Here is a 24883-nt window from a genome sequence, read left to right as displayed (position 1 = left end):
AACTGACTCTTTCTCTTCATCAATCAAGTCTCAAATACTTTTAGTGATCCAGAGGAATAATAGAACAGAACTATAAACTTTGCTATACATCTTGTGTCTGGACACCAAGATCTATGTTCTGTGTTGTACTCATTATCTGGTAAATTTCTATCATTTCAAAATAACAGTAGAAAATAACTGAAAAAATTAAAAAAAACAGAAACGCTTGATGAAAAATATCAATAACCCAAGATAATATCCACAGCAGGAATGGCACAGATATTCCTTTCTAAAAGAAAGTCCTTAAATACATTTTTATAAAATCTTTGATGTTTATATCAATAGGATGTGTTTGATCAAAAACAGTTTTGTTATAGTTATAACTTCTTCAGGCTCATGAATAGCACCCAAAACAGTGCAAGCGGTAATAAATATTCAGTAAACAGTTGTTGCATGAAAGATAAGTCCAGAACTAAAGGTTAGTTCTGCTGGTAATTCATTACATAATGTCAGACAGATCACGCAGTTTTTCAGTTTCCTATGGGTAAAATAAGAAGGCTGGATTATATAATTTCTAAAATTATATTCAAATATGATTTATGATACTATTTCACATTCTGTGCTATTTTTGTTTCTAATACAAATCATACGTACATTTTAAATTTTTTTCTAACAAAACTAAATTTTAATATGTCTGTTTGTATTTCTTGGTTTTTTAAATGTGAAGTTTTACAAAAAAAAAAAAAAAATACTCTAATTATAAGTAGGAAATAAGGGGCACCTGGCTGGCTCAGTCAGTAGAGCATACAACACTTGATCTCAGGGTCATGAGTTCAAGCCCCATGTTGGGCATGGAGCCGCCTTAAAAAAAATTTTTTTTTATGATTAAAAAAATAAACAGGAAACAAGAACTGTACCTTTTATGGAAACTGTTCTATTTCCAAGAATCCTTATAAATTCATCCTTTGATACTTATAAAACTCAACTGTTTTTAAAAATTTCATGCTCTATGGTGAGTGTAACTGAATTACAAAATCAGTATTAGGGTAGCTGTTAAATGAAGTATAATTATTTTAAAGTTTTTACTCCTATAACTGCAAAAAATATTTCTGAGACAAATAACTTAATTCTAAAACAAAAACATGATACCTTAAAAACAAGCTAATTGTCAAGGAAAGATTGTAGAAATATTTTGTAGGCCCTGTAAATTTTTACTAGAGTATCACAAACTAGATTTAAGACTCATTTATGAAATTTTTACTGTATGTACCCAGAGTGTAGTAGAAACAAAAAAAGCAGATGACATGGTCTTCATTAAAGATGCTTCCAATCTTATTAAAAATACAAACCACCAAACACTTCTACTTAAGAAATGGATCATGACCAAATTTCAATGTAAATACTCATTAACAAAGAAAACAACAAAAGATACCTAAATCTTTAAACAAATATGTTACCATGAAATCTGCCTTATTTGTTCATGACTAAGAACAATTATATCTGCAAACTCCCCCAAATCATTCAATTTCACTTATTTATTATTTTATTGGAGGATAATTGGTAAATTAATATGGTAAATTATGCTACTTCATTCTTTCACTATCACCTAATGAAATGAAGAGCACACTGTCATAAGGACTTCAGTCCCATAATCGATAATTACAGCATTCCAACTAAATTGAAATAGCTTACAGGAATGTTCACCCAAGACGTTAGTGTATATAACAACTAAGAGAACTACACAGATCAGCCATATGAGAGCTAATTATTGTATTTCTGATATTGTTACCATTATCAATGCACTTTGTAATTTGAGCTCACTGGCAGCACATCTTCATGGATAACTTTCGCAAACCATCATTTCCATGACTGTGCCTCTATTAAATATTTAAAAACAGTGAGAAAAAGAGGAATGGGTGTAGAGCAACTACATGACAGTGTAGCTATACCCCACTCAAATGACTGTCTTATCCTCTTCTGAAGGGGAAATAAGAAGCCTCTTGCTAAAGAACACTGGACAGAATTTCCTGGGATACAATTTTATAAAAATCCATTTCCTAAAGATTTCTCTCTCTGTTTCCTAACACCATCAGCTCAAATTCCTTGATGTGCCCACAGGGGACGAATAAATTCCTATTAAATAGTTTTCACCAAAGAAACAAAACTTCACCAAAAGAATAAAACTCAGCAAACATTAGGAATTCAAGGTTTACCTTCTTAATGTTCTTGCCTTGTTTGATTCAGTCTTCCTATTTTATAATTGCAATATATTTAATTTTTTATGGGAATCATGAAAAGATAAGGAAATGTTCACCTAATTTAATTGTGACAAGAATCATTCCAAAAAGAAGCCCAAGTCAGAGATGCAGCAGAGCAGGTTTATAGGTATTGAAGCCCGTTATTGGAAGGCATTGTCAGAATACCAGGAAATAAGAAATGAGCAAAACCTTGACAGGATTCATGGAGGGGATGAGAGCAAGTGAACAGGATTCAAGATGAAGCAGTTTATAGACAGGCTGAAGCCACAAGCATGGTTAGAAAGAGACTGAGAATTTGCAGATCTAACATGTTGCCACAATCAAAAATTGTGACTAAATTATTGGCACCATGGAATAGAGAAGACAAAAGCAGGAGCATTTCTAATGGGTCTCATCATCTTGACAGGAGACTAGATAACTAAGCCTTTCCTGAGATGGCTATCTAAGATAGCCCTTTTTAACTTTTCAGAGAGAGAGTTAAATTTCCAAGTCTGTAACATCATCCCTCTATTATGCTTTATCATCCATGTTTCTCATCCAGGGTGTAAGTAGAATAGATTAATCAAGAATCTGTGATACATCCTTTTAAGGTGACAATCATCTTTAAGAATTTCATGAAAGTTATGGAACTCCTACCCAAAACAACATACATGAACAAAATAATTTCAATACCTACAGATGATTTACAAACACAGGTCTAAGAATTCAAGGTTAAGAATCCCTACTCTAGACATTCTCCAAGATACAACACACATTAGGACACACATAATAAGACTCCATTTAAAAAGATGGCTTAAAAAGATGGACATCATACAAGGTATCTTCTCCAACTAAAGCAGAATAAAGTTAACTGATAACAAAGTTAAAACTAGAAAATTCACAAATTTGTTGAATTTAAACAATAAATTGGCCAAGAAAAATATCACAAGAGGTAACAGAAAACAGACACAAATGAAAGTAACAATACAACAGATTAAAACTTAAGAGACATATCTAAAGCAGTACTCAGAGGGAAATTTATAGCTATAAATGCTTACATAAAAAACTAGAAAGATCTCAAATCAAAAACTTAACTTTACAACTTAAGAAGCTAAAAAATAACAAACTAAATCCAAGAAAAGAAAAGAAGAGGAGGTTGGAGGTGTAGGAGGACTCTGAGCTCAACTCATCCTCCTGATCACTTAGATTCCACCCACATCTGCCTAAATAACTCAGAAAAACACCAGAACGGACTCTCCAGAGCCAAGCATGAACAAGAGGCCCACAGAAGAAGAAAAGGTAGCAAGGGCAGAGAGGCGGTGCATGCTACACGGACTGGCAGGAGAGAGCCAGGGCAGTGGAGGGGCAGCCCAACCTGCAAGGCAGAGCCCCCAAAGTCTGGCTTGCAAAAGCAGAGAGGCCGGACTGCATGAGTACTAATAGCCACTGGGACTTAACATCTGGAATGTTAAAACTCAAAAGCTCTAATCTCTGAGAGTGGAGAGGGCGAGAGGATGCCGGGAAGGAGAGTTGTTGAGTCCCAGAAGGACAGAGCTCAGCTCAGCGGGGGAACAAAGGCACTAGCAAGTACCATTTCCCTCTCCCATCCCCCAGACGAAAGTCCACAGGGAACCAGTTCCCGTCACCAAACTTCCTTGCACCCTGCAAACACCCAATGCCATGCTTCTGTGGATACATCCCTCCTAGGGGCCAGCCTCCCTCCTGGTGCTTCAGGACCCTCCCACAGGGGACCACCTACGGCAAAGCAAGCTAAGCCTGGCCCTCCCACCACTGTGCACCTTGTGGATCCACCCTGTCTAATACGCCCTTGGCCAGATCCCATCAAAGCAGCACCACAAGCCTTGCAGTATGCAAGCAGCCCAGACAGGGGCCACACCACTCCACAGTGAGTCCTGCCCCTAAGAGAGGGGAAGATAAGGTACACACCAGTCTGACAAGTTACTCTGGAGAACACAGCGGAAGTTACCAACAAGACAAGTTACTCTGGAGAGCACAGTGGAAGTGCCCTGCAGTTTGGAGATACCGCAGGATCTACCCAAAATGAAGAAACAGAAGAATTCTCCTCAAAAGGAACTCCAGGAAGTAGCAACAACTAACGAATTGATCAAAAATGATGTAAGCAATATAATGGAACAAGAATTTAAAATAATAGTCATAAAATTAATTGCTGGGCTTGAAAAAAACATAAAGGAGAGCAGAGAATCTATTGCCACAGAGATAAAGGGACTAAGATATAGTTAGGAGGAGCTAAAAAATGCTATAAATGAGGTGCAAAATAAAATGGAGGTGGCCATAGCACAGACTGAAGAGGCAGAGAAGAGAAGGTGAATTAGAAGATAAAATTATGGAAAAAGAAAAAGCTAAGAAAAAGAGAGATAAAAAATCCAGGAGTATGAGGGGAGAATTAGAGAACTAAGTGATGTAATCAAATGGAACAATATCCCTATCAAAAGAATTCCAGAAGAAAAAGAGAGAAAAAGGGGCTGAAGGTGTACTTGAACAAATCATAGCTGAGAACTTCCCTGATCTGGGGAAGGAAACAAACATTGAAATCCAAGAGGCACAGAGAACTCCCTTCACACAAAACTTGAATCAATCTTCTGCACAACATATCATAGTGAAACTGGCAAAATACAAGGATAAAGAGAGAATTCTGAAAGCATCTAGGGATAAACACGCTTTAACTTACAAAGGTAAATGCCTAAGAGTAGTAGCAGACCTATCTACTGACACTTGGCAGGCCAGAAAGGAATGGCCGGAAATCTTCAATGTGATGAACAGAAAAAATATGCAGCCAAGAATCCTTTATCCAGCAAATCTGTCATTTAGAATAGAAGGAGAGATAAAGGTCTTCCCAAACAAACAAAACTGAAGGAATTCATCACCAATAAACCAGCCCTACAAGAGATCCTAAGGGGGATTCTGTGAGTGAAATGTCGCAAGGACCACAAAGTACCAGAGACATCACCACAAGCGTGAAACCTACAGACATCACAATGACTCTAAACCCATATCTTTCTATAATAACACTGAATGTAAATGGACTAAATGCGCCAACCAAAAGACATAGGGTATCAGAATGGATAAAAAAACAAGACCCATCTATTTGCTGTCTACAAGAGACTCATTTTAGACCCGAGGACACCTTCAGATTGAAAGTGATGGGATGGAGAACTATCTATCATGCTACTGGAACTCAAAAGAAAGCTGGAGTAGCCAAACTTATATAAGACAAACTAGACTGTAAATTAAAGGCTATAACAAGAGATGAAGAAGGGCATTATATAATAATTACAGGGTCTATCCATCAGGAAGAGCTAACAATTATAAATGTCTACGTGCTGAATATGGGAGCCCCCAAATATATAAAACAATCACAAACATGAGCAACCTTATTGATAAGAATGTGGTAATTGCAGAGGACTTTAATACTCCACTTACAGTAATGGACAGATCATCTAGACACAGGATCAATAAAGAAACAAGGGCCCTGAATGATACATTGGACCAAATGGACTTGACAGATATATTTAGAACTCTGCATCCCAAAGCAACAGAAGATACTTTTCTTCTCAAGTGCACATGGAAGATTCTCCAAGATAGATCACATACTGGGTCACAAAACAGCCCTTCATAAGTATAAAGAAGTAAGATCATACCATGCACACTTTCAGACCACATGCTATGAAGCTTGAAATCAACCACAGGAAAAAGTGTGGAAAACCTCCAAAAGTATGGAGGTTAAAGAACAGCCTACTAAAGAACGAATGGGTCAACCAGGCGATTAGAGAAGAAATTAAAAAAATATATGGAAACAAATGAAAATGAAAATACAACAATCCAAACGCTTTGGGATGCAGCGAAGGCAGTCCCGAGAGGAAAATACATTGCAATCCAGAAGCTGGTGCGTCTTTGTCTGAAGGCTTAATAGCTTCAGAGCTTTGGGCCAGCTATCGGGAACTAAGGGCACAGCCATGAAGAAGAACGCAGTCTCACTATGACCCACCATGCCATTTACAGCAGATCAATAAAACCAAGAGTTGGTTTCTTGAAAAAATAAACAAAATTGATACACCTCCAGCCAGGTTTCTCAAAAAGAAAAGGGAGAGGACCCAAATAGATAAAATTATGAATGAAAATGTAAGTATTATAATCAATCCCTCAGAAATATAAGTAATTATCAGGGAATACTATGAAAAATTATATGCCAACAAACTGGACAACCTAGAAGAAATGGACAAATACCTAAGCACCCACACACTTCCAAAACTCAGGAAGAAATAGAAAATTTGAAGAGACCCATAACTGGCGAAGAAATTGAATCAGTTATCAAAAATCTTCCAACAAATAAGAGTCCAGGATCAGATGGCTTCCCTGGGGAATTCTACCAGACATTTAAAGCAGAGTTAATACCTATCCTTCTCAAGCTGTTCCAAAAAAGAAAAAGGGAAGGAAAACTTCCAGACTCATTCTATGAAGCCAGCATTACTTTGACTGCCAAACCAGAAAGAGACCCAGCAAAAGAAGAGAACCACAGGCCAATATCCCAGATGAATATGGATGCAAAAATTCTCAACGAGATACTAGCAAATCGAATTCAACAGCATACAAAAAGAATTATTCACCATGATCAAGTGGGATTCATTCCTGGGCTATAGGGCTGGTTCAATATTCATAAATCAGTCAATGTGATACATCACATTAATAAAACAAAGGATAAGAACCATATGATCCTGTCAATCGATGCAGAAAAAGCATTTGACAAAATTCAGCATCGTTTCTTAATAAAAACCCTCGAGAAAGTCGGGACAGAAGGAACATACTTAAACATCATAAAAGCCATTTATGAAAAGCCCACAGTTAATATCATCCTCAATGGGGAAAATCTGAGAGCTTTCCCCCTGAGATCAGGAACACAACAGGGATGTCCACTCTCACCACTGTTGTTTAACATAGTGTTGGAAGTGCTAGCATCAGTAATCAGACAACAAAAGGAAATCAAAGGCATCAAAATTGGCAAAGATGAAGTCAAGCTTTCACTTTTTGCAGATGACATGCTATTATACATGGAAAACCCGACAGACTCCACGAAAAGTCTGCTAGAACTGATACATGAATTCAGCAAAGTTGCAGGATACAAAATCAATGCACAGAAATCAGTTGCATTCTTATACACTAATAATGAAGCAACAGAAAGACAAATAAAGAAACTGATCCCATTCACAATTGCACCAAGAAACATAAAATACATAGGAATAAACCTAACCACAGATGTAAAAGATCTGTATGCTGAAAACTATAGAAAGCTTATGAAGGAAATTGAAGAAGATACAAAGAAATGGAAAAACATTCCGTGCTCATGGATTGGAAGAATAAATATTGTCAAAATGTCAATACTACCCAAAGCTATCTACACATTCAATGCAATCCCAATCAAAGTTGTACCAGCATTCTTCTCGAAGCTAGAACAAGCAATCCTAAAATTTGTATGGAACCACAAAAGGCCCTGAATAGCCAAAGTAGTATTGAAGAAGAAGACCAAAGTGGGAGGCATCACAATCCCAAACTTTAGCCTCTACTGCAAACCTGTAGTCATTAAGACAGCATGGTATTGCCACAAAAACAGACACGTAGACCAGTGGAATAGAATAGAGACTCCAGAAATGGACCCACGAAAGTATGGCCAACTAATCTTTGACAAAGCAGGAAAGAATATCCAATGGAAAAGAAAAACAGTCTCTTTAACAAATGGTGCTGGGAGAACTGGACAGCAACATGCAGAAGAATGAAACTAGACCACTTTCTTACACCATTCACAAAAATAAACTCAAAATGGATGAAGGACATTTCCTGGTGAGACAGAAAACCAACAAAACCCTAGAGGAGAAAGCAGGAAAAAACCTCTTTGACCTCAGCCGCAGCAATTTCTTACTTGACACATTTCCAAAAGCAAGGAAATTATAGGAAAAATGAACTATTGGGACCTCATGAAAATAAAAAGCTTCTGCACTGCAAAGGAAACAATCAACAAAACTAAAAAGCAACCAACAGAATGGGAGACAATAGTTGCAAATGACATATCAGACGACAAAGGGCTAGTATCCAAAATCTATAAAGAACTCACCAAACTCCACACCCGAAAAACAAATAATCCTATGAAGAAATGGGCAGAACACGTAAATAGACACTTCTCTAAAGAAGACATCCATATGGCCAACAGGCACATGGAAAGATGCTCAATGTCACTCCTCATCAGGGAAATACAAATCAAAACCACACTCAGATACCACCTCACACCAGTCAGAGTGGCTAAAATGAACAAATCAGTAGACTATAGATGCTGGCAAGGATGTGGAGAAATGGGAACCCTCTTGCACTGTTGGTGGGAATGCAAACTGGTGCAGCCACTCTGGAAAACAGTGTGGAGCTTCCTCAAAAAAATTAAAAATAGATCTACCCTATGACCCAGCAATAGCACTGCTAGGAATTTACCCAAGGGGTACAGGGGTACTCATACATAAGGGCACTTGTACCCCAATGTTTATAGCAGCACTTTCAACAATAGCCAAATTATGGAAAGAGCCTAAATGTCTATCACTGATGAATGGATAAAGAAATTATGGTGTATATATATAAAATGGAATACTACTTGGCAATGAGAAAGAATGAAATATGGCCTTTTGTAGCAACATGGATGGAACTGAAGAGTGTTATGCTAAGTGAAATAAGTCATACAGAGAAAGATACCATATGTTTTCACTCTTATGTGGATCCTGAGAAACTTAACAGAAGACCATGGGGGAGGGGAAGGGGGGAAAAAAGTTACAGAGAGGGAACAAGGCAAACCATAAGAGACTCTTAAAAACTGAGAATAAACTGAGGGTTGATAGGGGGTGGGAGGGAGGGGAAAGTGGGTGATGGGCATTAAGGAGGGCACCTGTTGGGATGAGCATTGTTGTATGGAAACTAATTTGACAATAAATTTCATATTAAAAAAAAAACAACACCTTCACAGGTACTTTTGCACCTTTTGCTGAATATGAAGCATTGTCTTTTGAATAGCTGTTACAAGGGGAAGCAATATTTAAATTATTAACATTGGATGAAAGCTAATTGTGGTCACTTGTCTAAGTATCTGGAAGTGGCAATAAAAATTCCCTCACACTTGTTTAGTGCTTTCTAATTTCCAAGCACTTTCACATGTCATCTTGATTAACCCTCACTACAGTGTAGTAAAGTAGTTAAAGGCTCAGGCTCAGCAGGGGGGCTGCCTGGATTGAGGTCCTTACTCTGCCTCTGCCGTATTTAACCTCTCTAAACCCTGGACTTCTTTTCTGAAAATAGGAAGAGCAGCACTGGTCTGTGGGAATATTGTGTGGATTAAGTGTGATGATCTGGGTGAAGTAGTTAGCACAGTGCCTTTGACAATAAATTTCATATTAAAAAAATGAATAAATGTTGAAAAAAAAAGAAAAAAAAAAAGCCAACGACTGCCAAGGCAAATCATACTCAAATTCACAAAATGCACAGGCAAGAAAGGAATCCTGAAAGCAGCAAGCGGAAAAAAGCCCTTAACCTACACGTTCACAGAAGATCTGTATACAGAAACTTGGCAGGTCAGAAAGGTACGGCAGGAATATATTCAATGTGCTAAACAGGATAAATATACAGCCAAGAATTCTTTATTCAGCAAAGCTGTCATTCAAAACAGAAGGAGAGATAAGAGTTTCCCAGACAAAGAAAAACTAAAGGAGTTCATGACCATTAAACCAGCCCTGCAAGAAATTTTAAGGGAGACTCTTTGGAGAAATTAAAATACCAAAGCAACAAAGACTAAAAAGGACTGAAAAGTATCACCAAAAACACTAACTCTACAGGTAACACACTGGCACTAAATTCATATCTTTCAATAATCACCCTGAAATTAAATGGACTAAATGCTCGAATCAAAAGACACAGGGTATTAGAATGGATTAAAAAAAAATAAAAGTAGTCTATATGCTGCCACAAGAGACTCATTTTACACCTAAGGATGTCTGCAGATTGAAAGTAAGGGGATGGAGAACGATCTATCATGCTAATGGACATCAAAAGAAAGCTGCAGTAGCCATACTTATTTCAGACAAGGTTGATTTTTAAATCAAAGACTGTAACAAGAGATAAAGAAGGGCATTATATCATAATTAAGGGGTCTTTCCATCAACAAGAAGGAAAGAAGATCTAACAATTATAAATATTTATGCCCCCAATTTGAAAGCACCCAAATATATAACTCAATTAAAAACAAACATAAAGAAACCCATTGTGGGGGCGCCTGGGTGGCTCAGTCGTTTGGGCATCCAACTTCAACCCAGGTCATGATCTCACAGTTGTGGGTTTGAGCCCCACATCAGGCTCGAGCTGACAGCTCAGAGACTGGAGCCTGCTTCAGATTCTGTGTCTTTCTCTGTCTCTGCCCCTCTCCCACTTGTGATCTGTCTCTCGAAAATAAACAAATGTTAAAAAAAATTTTTTTTAAAAAGAAACTCATTGTGGCACAAAAACACACACTCAGATCAATGGAACAGAATAGAGAACCCAGAAATGGACTCACAAATATATAGCCAACTAATCTTTGACAAAGCAGGAAAGAATATACAATAGGAAAAAAAACAGTCTCTTTTAACACATGGGGCTGGGAGAGCTGGACAGCAACATGCAGAAGAATGAAACTAGACCACTTTCTTACACCATTCACAAAAATAAACTCAAAATGGATGAAAGACCTAAATGTAAGACAGGAAGCCATCAAAATCCTCGAGGAGAAAGCAGGCAAAAACCTCTTTGATCTTGGCCGCAGCAACTTCTTACTCAACACGTCTCCGGAGGCAAGGGAAACAAAAGCAAAAATGAACTCTTGGGACCTCATCAAAATAAAAAGTTTCTACACAGCAAATGAAACAATCAGCAAAACTAAAAGGCAGCCAACAGAATGGGGGAAGATATTTGCAAACGACACATCAGATAAAGGGTTAGTATCCAAAATCTATCAAACTCAACACCCAAAAAACAAATAATCCAGTGAAGAAATGGGCAAAAGACATGAATAGGTACTTCTCCAAAGAAGACAGCCAGATGGCCAACCGACACATGAAAAAATGCTCAACTTCACTCATCATCAGGGAAATATAAATCAAAACCACAATGAGATACCACCTTACACCTGTCAGAATGGCCAACATTAACAATCAGGCGACAACAGATGTTGGCAAGGATGTGGAGAAAGAGGATCTCTTTTGCATTGTTGGTGGGAATGCAAACTGGTGCAGCCACTCTGGAAAACAGTATGGAGGTTCCTCAAAAAATTAAAAAAAGAACTACCCTACGACCCAGCAATTGCACTATTAGGTATTTACCCAAGGGATACAGGTATGCTGTTTCAAAGGGACACATGCACCCCCATGTTTATAGCAGCACTATCAACAACAGCCAAAGTATGGAAAGAGCCCAAATGTCCATCTATGGATGCATGGATAAAGAAAATGTGGTGCATACATACACACACACACACACACACACACACACACACACACACAATGGAGTATTACTCGGCAATCAAAAAGAATGAAGTCTTGCCATTTGCAACTACGTGGATGGAACTAGAGGGTATTCTGCTAAGCAAAATTAGAGAAAGACAAATATCATATGACTTCACTCATATGAGGACTTTAAGACACAGAACAGATGAACATAAGGGAAGGGAAGCAAAAATAATATAAAAACAGGGAGGGGGTCAAAACATAAGAGACTCTTAAATATGGAGAACAAACAGAGGGCTACTGGAGGGGTTGTGGGAGGAGGAATGGGCTAAATGGGTAAGGGGCATTAAGGAATCTACTCCTGGAATCACTGTTACACTATATGCTAACTAATTTGGATGTAAATTTAAAAAATAAAATTGAAAAAAAGAGAAACTCATTGATAATAATAAAATAGAAGGGGACTTTAACACCCCACTTAAAGCAATGGACAGATCATCTAAGCAGACAATCATCAAGGAAACAATGGCTTTGAATGGCACATTGGACCAGATGGACTTAACAGATATATTCAGAACATCTCATCCTAAAGCAGAATACACATTCTTCTCAAGCGTACATGAAACATTCTCCAGAATAGATCACGTACCAGGTCACAAATCAGCCCTCGACTAATACAAAAAAGATCAAGATCATACCATGCATATTTTCAGATCACAACACTATGAAACGACATCAACCCCAAGAAAAAATTTGAAAAGCCATCAAATTTTGGAGACTAAAGAACATCCTACTGAGGTGAGTGGGTGACTCAGTCGGTTAAGTGTCCGACTTCGGCTCAGGTCAGATCTCATGGTTTGTGGGTTCGAGTCCCACGTTAGGCTCTGTGCTAACAGCTCAGAGCCTGGGGCCTGCTTCAGATTCTGTGTTTCCCTCTCTCTGCCCTTCCCCTGCTTGTGCTCTCTCTCTCTCTCAAAAATAAATAAACATTAAAAAAAAAATTTAAAGAACATCCTACTAAAGAATGAATGGGTTAACCAGGAAATTAAAGAAGAAATTTTATTTTTTTTATTTTTATTCTTTTTATTTTTAGTTTATTTTTTTTCAATATATGAAATTTATTGTCAAATTGGTTTCCAAACAACACCCAGGTGCTCCTGTTGTATGGAAACCAATTTGACAATAAATTTCATATATTGAAAAAAAAAAAAAAACAGCCTGCAATACATAAGATCATGGTCTGGCCCCTATGTGGCTTGGTAGCCTCTTCCCAGACCAGACCTCTCACCCTGTTCTGTCACTCAAACCTTACAGCCCCTCAGCGGTGTTCTGCTTCCTCCAACTACATCGTCTGGAAACATTTACTCCTTTTTACACACATGCTTCCTTCTCCCTCTTATAGACTTTGCTCCTAGTCAGGCCTCCTGTCTTAGCTCAAAAGTGTTTTCTTAGGAAAGCTTGCTTTGCCCTTGAATATGGGAAATCTTCTCTTGATCATTACACATAACCCCATGTATCTCTTTTCTTCTGAAGCTTTTTCTTGGGACTAATTTCATATTTTGTTGTGTGACTGAGTCAGAAGTATAGGTGTTCCCATAAGATTCTCAGTCTTAAGAAGGCTGAGAAATGTGTTTCTTTTTTTACCCCATGATCTAACTTCTTAGACACTCAGTTCATAGTTGTTGAAAACAACATTGCATATTCTAAGTAAGGGATAAGCACCTATAAGCACAGTGCATGGGAATATACAAAGGATGCATGTACTATAATTAGCACCTTCTCCTCAAGGGCAGTTTACTTGTCTTAACTATCATGTCATCTCAAACACGAAAAGAATCTTAAAGTCACCCATTGATTCCCTGTGGCTCCTTAAATTCTGATACCATTATAGACCTTTGATGTCCAAGGAAGCTGATAATCTAGAGCAAAAGCATGTATAAATGGGCCTTTGGGTACCTGTCTTCTCCAGCCTCAGGCCTACTGTGCTGACTACCTGGCTGTGCTGTCCATGTGAATACTTCTGTTCTAATTTTTTTTCTTAAGAAATGAGAATTATGAGAGATTTTACCATTGAAGAAACGCTGTGAGAAGTACAGGGCAGTTGCTGTTACAAAAATCATGTGACAAACAAAAATTCATTGACACTGAACAGTTAAGAGTACATGGCCAGTGCAAAGAGAAGACAAAGTGTAACTCAAGGATACTATTTTCCCTGTAGCTCATTTCGATTCTATGTGTTGATAATTCTGGCCCTGCTGCTTTCTAAAACTGCAAAGTTGGACCTTCTACATCCCAGCTCTGCTTTTAGTTTCAGAATATGTGTAAGCTGTGATAATGTGTGTATATCATAGCTATGAATGTTAATTTCATAGTAAAATCTATGAGCATTATAAAAAAAAAAAAAAAAAACACCCAGTGCTCATCCCAAAAGATGCCCTCTTCAATACCCATCACCCATCCTCCCCTCCCTCCCACCCCCTATCAGCCCTCAGTTTGTTCTCAGTTTTTAAGAGTCTCTTATGCTTTGGCTCTCTCCCACTCTAACCTCTCTCCTTTTTTTTTTTTCCTTCCCCTCCCCCATGGGTTCCTGTTAAGTTTAAAGAAGAAATTTTAACTACATGGAAGCAAAGGAAAATGAAACTACGACAGTCCAAAACCTTTGGGATGCAGCAAAGGCAGTCCTAAGAGGGAAGTTATTGCAATCCAGGCCTTCCTAAAGAAGGAAGAAATGTTCCAAATACACAACCTAACTTTACACACAAAGGAACTAGAAAAGGAACAGCAAATAAAGTGTAAAGCCAGTGGAAGAGAAATAATAAAGATTAGAACAGAAATAATTGATACCAAAAAAAAACCAAACCTGGTAGAACGATCAACAAGAGCTGGTGTTTGAAAGAATAAACTAAATTGATAACCCCCTAGGTAGACTTACCAAAAGAGAAAGGACCCAAAGAGATCAAATCACGAATAGAAGAGGAGCAATCACAACCAACACCACAGAAATTCAAACAATTATAAGAGAATACTATGGAAAATTATATGACAACAAACTGGGCAATCTGGAAGAAATGGACAAATTCCTAGAAGCTCGCAAACCACCAAAACTGTGAAACAGGAAGAAAAAGAAAATTTGAACAGACCCATAACCAGCAAAGAAACTGAAACAGTAATCAAAAAATCTCCCAGCAAACAAGAGTCCTGGCCCAGATGGTTTCCCAGGGGCATTCTACCAAACATTAATACCTTTTCTCCTCAAACTGTTCCCAAAAATAGAAATGCAGTAAAATTTCCAAACTCACTCTACAAAACCAGCATTACCTTGATTCCAAAACCAGACAAAGTCCCCACTAAAAAGGAGAATTATAGACCAATATCCTTGATGAACATGAATGCAAAACTCTTAACAAGATACTAGCTAACTGAATTCCAAAAGAATTATTTACCATGATCAAGTGGGATTTACTCCTGGGCTAAAGTGCTGGTTCAATATTCACAAATCAATCAGCATGATACACTACATTAATAAAAGATAAGAACCATATGATCCTGTCAATAGATAAAGTAACTAACAGCATCCATTCTTGACTTAAAAACCCTCAACAAAGTAGGGATAGATAGAACACACCTCTACATCATAAAGGCCATATACAAAAGACTCACAGCTAATATTATCCTCCTTGGCAAAAAAAAAAAAACTGAGAGCCTTTCCCCTACTGCCAGAAGCAAGACAAGGATGTCTATTCTCACCATTATTATTTAACATAGTACTGGAAGTCTTAGCCTCAGTAATCAGACAACAAAAGAAATAAGGGGCATACAGATCAGCAAGGAAGAAGTCAAAACTTTCACTATTTGTAGATGACATGATACTCTATGTAGAAAAACCAAAAGACTCCACTAAAAACTGTGAGAACTAAGACTGAATTCAGCAAAGTCAAAGGATATAAAATCAATATGCAGAACTCTGTTGTATTTCTATAGACCAATAAAGAAGCACCAGAAAAAGAAATCAAGGAATCTATCCCATTTGCAACTGCACCAAAACCAGTAAGATATCTAGGAATAAAGCTAACTAAAGAGGTAAGAGATCTGTTCTCTGAAAACTATAGAACACTTATGAAAGAAATTAAAGAAGACATAAAGAAATGGAAAAGTATTCCATGTTCATGGACTGGAAGAACAAACATTGTTAAAATGTTTATACTACCCAAAGCAATCCACATTTAATGCAATCCCTATCAAAATACCATCAGCATTTTTCATAGAGCTAGAACAAACAATCCTAAAATTGCCATGGAATCAGAAAGACTCTGAATAGCCAAAGCAATCTTGGAAAAGAAAAACAAAACTGGAGGCATCAAAATTCTGGATTTCAAGCTATATTACAATGCTGTTGTCATCAAGACAGTATGGTACTGGCACAAAAACAGACACATAGATCAATGGAATAGAATAGAAAACCCAGAAATGAACCCACAACTATATAAGCAGGAAGGAATATCCAATGGAAAAAAGTCTCTTCAGTAAATGGTACTTGGAAAACCAGATGGTGACATGGAAAGAATGAAACTCAACCACTCTCTTACACCATACACAAAAATAAATTCAAAATGAATGAAAGACCTAAACATGAAACAGGAAGCTACTGAAATGCTAGAGGAGACCACAGCCAGCAACCTTTTGACCTCCACAGGAGCAACTTCTTGCTAGACAGGTGGCTGAAGGCAAGGGAAACAAAAGCAAACATGAACTACTGGGACCTCATCAAGATAAAAAGCTTCTGGGTGCCTGGGTGGCTCAGTCATTAAGCATCTGACTTTGGCTCAGGTCGTGATCTCACAGTTTGTGAGTTTGAGTCCAATACTGGATGAGCTTGAATACCACTTTCGGCAAGCTCGAGCTCCACTTCAGGCAAGTTCCAGCCCCACTGCAGGTAAAACATGAGCTCCAGGTGAACACCACTTCTCTCTCTCTGCCGCTGGCTCCCTTGTGCCCTCTCAAAAAAAAAAAAAAAAAAAAAAAAAGATAAAAAGCTTCACAGCAAAGGAAATAATCAACAAAACTAAAAGGTACCCTACAGAATGGGAGTAGATATATGCAAACAACCTTTCTGATAAAGAGTTAGTATCCAAAATCTATAAGGAACTTATTAAACTCCACACCCCCAAAAAACAAATAACCCAGTAAAGAAATGAGAAGGTGTATGAACAGATACTTTTCCAAAGACATCCAGATGGCTAACAGACACATACAAAGATGTTCAACATCAGTCATCATCAGGAAAATACAAATCAAAACCACAATTTCATTTGTGAGGTGAGACACTACCTCACACCTAACAAAATGGCTAAAATTAACAATATGAGAAACAATAGGTATTGGTGAGGATGCATAGAAAGGGGAACCCTCTGGCACTGTTGGTGGGAATGCAAACTGGTACAGCCACTCTGGACAACAGAGGTTCCTCAAAAAACTAAAACTAAAACTAAAACTACCCTATGATCCAGCAATGGCACTATTAGGTATTTACCCAAAGGATACAAAAATACATATTTGAAGGGGTACATGCACTGGAATGTTTATAGCAGCATTATCAACAATAACCAAACTATGGAGAAAGCCCAAATGTCCATCGACTGATGAATGGATAAAGATGAGATGTGGTATATACATACAATGGAATTTTATTGACCCATCAAAAAGAATGAAAGCTTGCCATTTACAATGACATAGATGAAGCTAGAGAGTACAATGCTAAGCGAAATAAGTCAGTCAAAGACAAATACCATATGATTTCACTCACATGTGGAATTTAAAAACCAAAACAGGCAAGCAAAGGGAAAAAAAGAGACAGAAACCAAGATACAGACTCTAAATTATAGAGAACTGATGGTTACCAGAAGGTAGAGGATGGGGGGGGGGGGGGGGTTGAGTTAAATAGGTGATTGGGATTAAGGAGTGTACATGTCATTATGAGCACCAGATAATGTAAGGAACTGTTGTTATCACTATATAGTACACCTGTAACTATTAAAACATTTTTTAAAGTTACACTTATACCTAAATAAATAAGAGTGAAGTATGGTATAAAATGGTATGATGCTTACTCCTAAAAACTAAGCTCTTAACTCAGAAAAATCAGATTTAACTAACCCCAGTAATAGTTATGACATGGTAACTGTGAGATCAAGTTATTAAGTTATTCCAAATACCCAAAAAGAAAATAATCTATGCTCTATTGAGTATAATATATATGAGAACCAGGTATAAGAAAGAAAGATTTGTCAACCATAAATCATCAATTAAGTGTCATGTTAAACAGACTAAAATGAAACCTATCTATCTCTAAACTTTAACACTGAATCATAAAATATGAGAAATGAAAGTAGACAGATTAGAAAGATTTAGGAGGTAATTCATTGGACAGTGGCTGGCGTGAGTGAGGTAAAGGGCGGGGGGGCGGGGGGGCAGGGTAGAGGCCCATTCAGGAGAGAGAAATACATCTTCAGGTAGAAGAAGAGATCATGAACTTAGTTTTTTTGTAAGTCAGTTTGATATGCTTGTGAGATATCCAACTGGAGGTCCCAACTAGGCAAGTTGGATATACAGGCCTAAAAGTGAGAAGAAAGGTGTAAGCTAGAGATACATACTAAGACTCATCAGCAAATGAATGGTAAATTAAGCCATGGCATGGAGAAAACTGCCAAGAGAGAAAGTATGTGATAGTGAGAAAAGAAGATGGACTAAAAGGAGACTGAATGACCTCCCAACAGTTAAAGATCAGGTGGGAAAAGCAAAAAACCAAAAAAAAAAAAAAAAGGCAGAAGTAGCAGCCAACAAAGAGGAAAAAATAGCAGAGATTATTTCATAAAAGTCAAAGGAGAGAGTGCTAAAAGAAGAGGGAAGTGGTCAACAGTGTGAAATGCTACTCAAAGATCATGGAAGGAGCTGAAAAACATCTACTGGGCTTAGTAACACTGAGAGGAACAACCACTTTAATAAGAGCTTAAGTGGAGCTCTGATAGGATGTTATACCAGGTTGGAGTAGTCTAATGAGTACCTGGAAGAAAAGGAAATGGAGGCAGCAAATACACAAAGTTCTTCCATGAAACTTGACTAAGAAGGAAAGGAAAAACATGGGGGTGGGATAAGAGATGAAAGGATAAGTAGAGAAAGGGTTTGGGCTTTTATTGTTCTTATTTACTATGGAAGAGAAATAAGCATGTTAAATGCTGACTAGGAAGGAATCTAATAAGGAAAACTGAAGATACAGGAAAAAGAATTTCCCATCACAACTGTGACCTTCAGGGCTGCAACCAACAGCCCATACCTCCTACTTTTCAAAAATAAAAAGGGCAAGGAACTCACCAGAAGGAATTTCAAATTGTTAACACAAATCTTTGCCTTGATCCTATGTACTGTTCTTGAAGGCCAAACTGAAAAGCTTTCTCTCAACTGCAATCATTCATGACCTCTCCAATACCACTTACTTCTTTCATGGCTTTCAGGACATTCCTATTCTCCTGGTCTTCTTCCTATCTCCACGAGTATTCTTTCTCTGTCTCTGGACCTCTATTTTCCCAACTGTGACACTCTCCTTATATCTAAGTATAAAGTTTCTTTTATTTAATTTTAGAGAGAGTGCGAGCAGGAAAGAGGGGCAGAGGGAGAGAGAGAGAAAATCCTAAGCAGGTTCCATGCTCAGCGCAGAGCCCAAGGCAGGGTTTGGTCCCACAACCTGGGATCATAGCCTGAGCCAAAATCAAGAGTCAGATGCTCAACCAATGAGCCACCTAGAAGCCCTTGAAGTTTCTTTTTAGTGCGTGTCATTATCTTCCAAAGCATTTCCTCACATCTCAATTTACTCCTTGTTGGACTGAGAAGTCTCAACTCACCAAGATATAAACATAGAATACTTTTATATTTTTCCCTATAACATTACTTAAATACTAAGTTGAATACTAAACTTCTTGAGTATGCTCAGTGAAATTCCACAATTTTCCAATTATATTCAATTATCAAAGCGTAGTTTTTAAATCCCACCTACAGTCAACCTGCCTATTAAGCACAAGTGAGAATTACATGGCCTTTAGCAGATGCTGGTAGTGGGAAGGGTATGGCTTGTTCTCATTGGTTCCTCTCTTCTTCCCCTGTACTCTCCTTCTCACTCTCCTACATTCACAAACTTTATGTGCTTTGCCATGTGCAGCAGCTGTGGGAACAGAGCAATATTCTACTTATAAGAGTTCACCAAATATTAGTGACCTGCTATAGTCATCAGCCTGTCCTTCTCCAGAGACAAAAGTAATGCTGACTGCCAAGAGAGTCAAGTGCTGCCAAGCAGAGATATATCCCTAATCTTGCTCTAACTCAGTCTGAGGTCACTGGTCTCTACTGATCTCTGCAGTAGATGGTGATTTCTGCACAGGTAGCATATGTGGTTCTCTAGGCAGTGTTCAGGTCACCCTGGCTCCCTCTAACCAACCAGTATCTGCCCCAACTCCACCAGCATTTTGCATATTCTCACCTAACCAACTGTCCCCATAGGAAGCCCCTCTGACTACAACATCTTCACCAATGTCCACTCTCCTTCCCTCACATAAATCATCAGACTCACTGGAGGTCCTCTTTACTTGCTCAATGATAACTCCCATCCCATCTCCTTTCAAGACATATTATCGTATAGTCCCTTCAAGCCCAGCTGGCATGAGTTATGCCAGAAAGCCTATAGTGTTATGAAATCTCTAAAGCAGATACATACACCAGTCTCTATACCCAATATTCCAGAGCCACACATCCAGACCCCCCAGGCTAAAATGGGAAACAGGGAAAAGAAAGACAATGTGTACCCAGGATACTTTCCCCCAAACTCATTCAACACATTCCAAAGGCATCAAAATCAGTCAGCATAGCAAAGATCCAGCCAGAGAATAAGATGCCAGTCTCTCATTCTTGCAGCCATACTCACAAACTTTACAAGAAATTCAAAACCACCTCAAACTTTGGTGAGAACAAGGTGAGAGGATGGCTACCGCTTCATTAACTAGGTACTCTCTAAAAGGCAATCTGCCCTAGCCCATCCTCTATCCCAATTTATAAAGGAGATGGGGAAATGCAATGGTGGTGGTTACAGTTTTGCTGAAACGTCAATTCTTAGCAAGTCATACAGGGAAGTGGATGATGGCATAAAAGGCACATCTTCAAACTAAAATAATTAGAAATTTAGCCTCTTGATTATACAGTGGAGCTCTGGTCAGCCATCCTAGCTGAAATAAAAAAGATACTTTCCACTATCAGGCTATACTTAGCATGTGAATTACATAATACAGGTGTTATTAACTGCATTTTACTCATGAGACAAAGAACTGAACTGTGATTACTTAATAAGGCTAAAACACAAAAATCACAAATAGGGGTAAATCTTGTCAGTAAATTCACAAAACAAGAGTTGAATCTACCTGCACAGTGAGGAAAACTCTCTGGGCTTTTTGTCTCAGAAAGGTACTAATCAAATGAGATAAGAAATAAAGCACTTTTATAGTAAGGACAGAGCTAAAGAAAAATAAAAATAAAAGAATTTTGATTATTACACAGCCAGCACATGCTCAGACCAAACTATATCTTTTTACCTCACCACCTGTTAAGTCTGGATGGGGAGAAGAGCAGAGTTGGGTATGAAAATCAGCTTTTAAGCTCTCAGATTTTATTTCCCAGCATAAGCCTTTGAGCATCTTGGAGCAGTACAAAAAATAAAGAACACATCTGTACTACTCTCTCTTTGTCAAAACCTTCTCTACTTTTATAATCTATACCTTGCACAAAAAAAAGATCTATCATTATTAAATTTTCACAAAGCTTTGGTAGATGAACAAGAGAGACCAAAATTCAGACAGTTGCAAGGGTTTCTGCTCATGGTAGAAACATGATTGCAATTGGTCAAACTCACTTCTATAAAGAAGTACACGTTACAAACAAATTTTATTTCTTCAACCTTTTGTTGTTTTTAAATACAAAAATCAAAGAATTTCCTGATCTGATTTCTATGGCTTACTTACTAATTTGGATGTCAATTTATTTTTTTTGTTTGTTTTTATTTTTTTGTTTTTGGATGTCAATTTAAAAAAATAAGATTTTAAGTAAACAAATAAATAAATAAATGAAAATAAATAAATAAAAAAGAAATTATCTAGGTCTACATGCTCATTTTATAGAAGAAACTGTAACCTAAAATTAAGGTCAATAGTGTTTTCTACCACAACATGCTGACTCATTAAACTCCAAGGTTATGATTTTGCCTAAACATACTTTTTAAACATAAAAATTTTTACATGGCGATAATAACAAAATTGTGACAAACAGACTATAAATTTGGGTGATTTCAATTACTTTTCATTCTGAAACCTGCTTCTAATGAATGATATTTTTAAACTATTCTAAAACCTATTCTGGCTGTTTCAATTATAGAGGAAACACAGCTGCTGTTTCAACATGTAACTTTTCTTAGACCCTTCATATTTTTCAAAAGTTAAATAATGAATTCCAGGGTTTTCAATCCTGTTCACTGTAAAAACACAAGCTATCTCTATAAAGATATTTCTATGAAGATGTAACACTCTGGCTTTTCTAAAAATAATTTCATTCAGTATTAAATAAGATAGCATATAGTTCTACTTACTAAAAGGTAAGGCTTTTTAGTGAATTTTTAGAAACAGATTGTACTATGTGTTTAATGTCCTATTACAAACACAAGGTTATCTGAAATTGGAAAACACACCTTAGAATGACATCCCAATCCCACCCAGGATCGTTTATGGTTAGCTATCAATCTCACTTTTCCCTGACCACAGTGAATTAGGAGAGTGATCAGAATGGTAGCAGAAAGGGAGCAATGTCCAATTAAAGACATTAAACATGAAACCAAAGAATGTGAAAATCTCACTAGTGCCACCTACAGTACTAATGGAAAATGCAGATAAGAGAGATTTGTAAAATAATTTTATGTGGGGTGTGTGTGTGTGTATCCATCTTTTTGGTTTCTGGCCCAGGAATATGTATTAACACAGCTTTCTACCAAATCTTGCACAGAATATTAAAGTACATAATTAGGTAATACAAAAAAAAAGGGGGGGTACTCAAAAAATCAAAACCAAAAAAACCTGAAGCCATCATAGAAGGAGGGTAGAATAGTGGTTCCAAGGAGTGGGGAAGATAGAGCTGATGAAAGGGTACAAAATTTCAGTTATAAGATGAATAAGTTGTGAGGATCTAATATACAGCATGATGACACTGATAGTTAACAATACAGTACTGCATACTGAGGAAAATGATCATGTCAGGTATAACAAAAATTAGAGAATTTGGCTTTCAGAGTCTCCAGGCAAACCTTACCTTACATTCTACCACACTCTGATCTGATTCACAAGTTTCATAAATTTCATCTACTGCCCGGCGAAGATTGTCAAAAAGAAATGCCCAGTATCTAGCTCTTAGATCAATTTTCCGAGGATGCCGTGCTTTAGTGGGACTTTTATCAAAGTGTTTATCTCCAGTTGTAGATGATGTTATCTTACAGTCTACTCCAACATTCTGGTAAGATAAAACAAAACATAAACGTATAAAAATATTTTGTAAAAGCCTTCAGGGATTGGACTTTTGTATAAAACACATTTTTCAACATAAATACTTAAAAACGTGACATTCTTCTTTTTATCTTATACCACACTGAATTCATCAAAACGAAGCTTCTCATCTTAAAACCAGCAGGTTTTTAAGGACATGTTTTTATTTCAGACACGTCTTACTGAAGATTAGCATGGCTTCAACAGTTAACAGACCCTTAGTCAAAAAGGAGCACTAAAGGACCCATTCTTTGCTCAGTTGCACTGGCAAGCTTTGAAAATAAAGATTACATTCTATAGTTTTACAGACTCTACCACAGAGTCATTCCACCAAAAAGCATGTAGTTTACATAAAGACCGAAATTCAAAATGCAAACCTGAAGCTTCTCACTAGAAGTACAAAAGAGTTGCTTATCTTTCTGTGGCTACTTAAACTGAAAAATAAATAAATATTAACCCTCTACTACAGTTAGAGCAACAAACAATCCCAGGTTTCTTTGGGTTGTTTTGTATGTGTGTGTATCATTCCTGATTGCTTGTTTTTCTTTTTCATAGAAGAGCTCTAGAGTGGACAGTAGCCGAAACAGGCTAATACCCTCCTGTTTTGTTTTAGGCTCTGGTCTTCAATATAACAGCAATTCCTAAACTTCGTAAATCTTTTATAGCCTATCTTTGTTTTACATAGAATCTTTAACACCAAAAAGGAAGCAAATAAAGTATACATACATACACAGACATATACGCATTTGGGAGGTTGAGATGGAGCTGCTTACCCTCCCTCCACAGTCCCCCAACCAGATTTCACAAACGAAAACTAGCAAACATTTTATGTGATAGCCCTAGCCCAGGTCCAAATTCTCAATACTCAAGCAATAAAATTTGAAGTGATTATCAACAATCCACAACATCTTTGCCTCACTTGCTTTCCCAGTTCTTTCTGGCCCTAGTAGTAAATAATTTTATTATTATGGCAAATATCCCTTCCTTGGATTAAACCAAATTCAAAATCCCATTCAACTAGCATCTATCCCAAAGTCAAGCCCAATTCTGTCCACTCTCCTGATAACAGGGACAACAAAACATCATAAAGCAACTTTACATAATCTTCTAACCTCCTTCAAACAATTCATAAACTATGTATTATTAGCTTCACTTTATAGTTCAGAAAACTGAGGTTCAGAGGCTCATTTGTCAAAGATCATATAGCCACAGGAGACCATCTTCCCATTAGAGCTCCACAAAAACACTGCTTACCATTTACACTGCGTGTAATGTAATGCAGGCCCTGTGCTGCCAGCCCTTTACCATACAGCCCAGACCATTTCACTTCTCTTCCCATACACCATCCAAAGTTAAAGTTAATTTGTGAAGTTTCCCAAATTGTGCCTCCTTCATGAAGTTGTTCTACACTGATCAGCAAAGAGCGAGTAGCTTCCTGTGACTTTAGATTCTAATCTTATGAATTCTCAAAAGTACTTTCACTCATTTTCACCCATTTATGCATTTACCT

The 24883-nt window shown here is 37.4% G+C and overlaps 1 protein-coding gene across 3 annotated transcripts in view; it reads right to left on the bottom strand.

Moving 5' to 3' along the window:
- The window catches only part of SCAPER (S-phase cyclin A associated protein in the ER), a 522663-nt gene that overhangs the window by 446853 nt on the left and 50927 nt on the right, over window positions 1-24883 (bottom strand). For 2 of the 3 annotated variants that reach the window (XM_049611895.1, XM_049611896.1), the window contains exon 5: window positions 23144-23341. The exons of the other annotated variant lie outside the window; for it this stretch is intronic. In XM_049611895.1, coding sequence (XP_049467852.1) covers window positions 23144-23341 — 198 coding nt within the window. The remainder of the gene's footprint in view (window positions 1-23143; window positions 23342-24883) is intronic. 3 annotated transcript variants of the gene reach the window in all.

This window comes from Panthera uncia (genome assembly GCF_023721935.1).
Source record: "Panthera uncia isolate 11264 chromosome B3 unlocalized genomic scaffold, Puncia_PCG_1.0 HiC_scaffold_1, whole genome shotgun sequence".
Taxonomy (NCBI): Eukaryota; Metazoa; Chordata; class Mammalia; order Carnivora; family Felidae; genus Panthera; species Panthera uncia.
The sequence above is the reverse complement of the archived record's forward strand: the minus strand, read 5'-3'. Positions and strand labels throughout refer to the sequence as shown.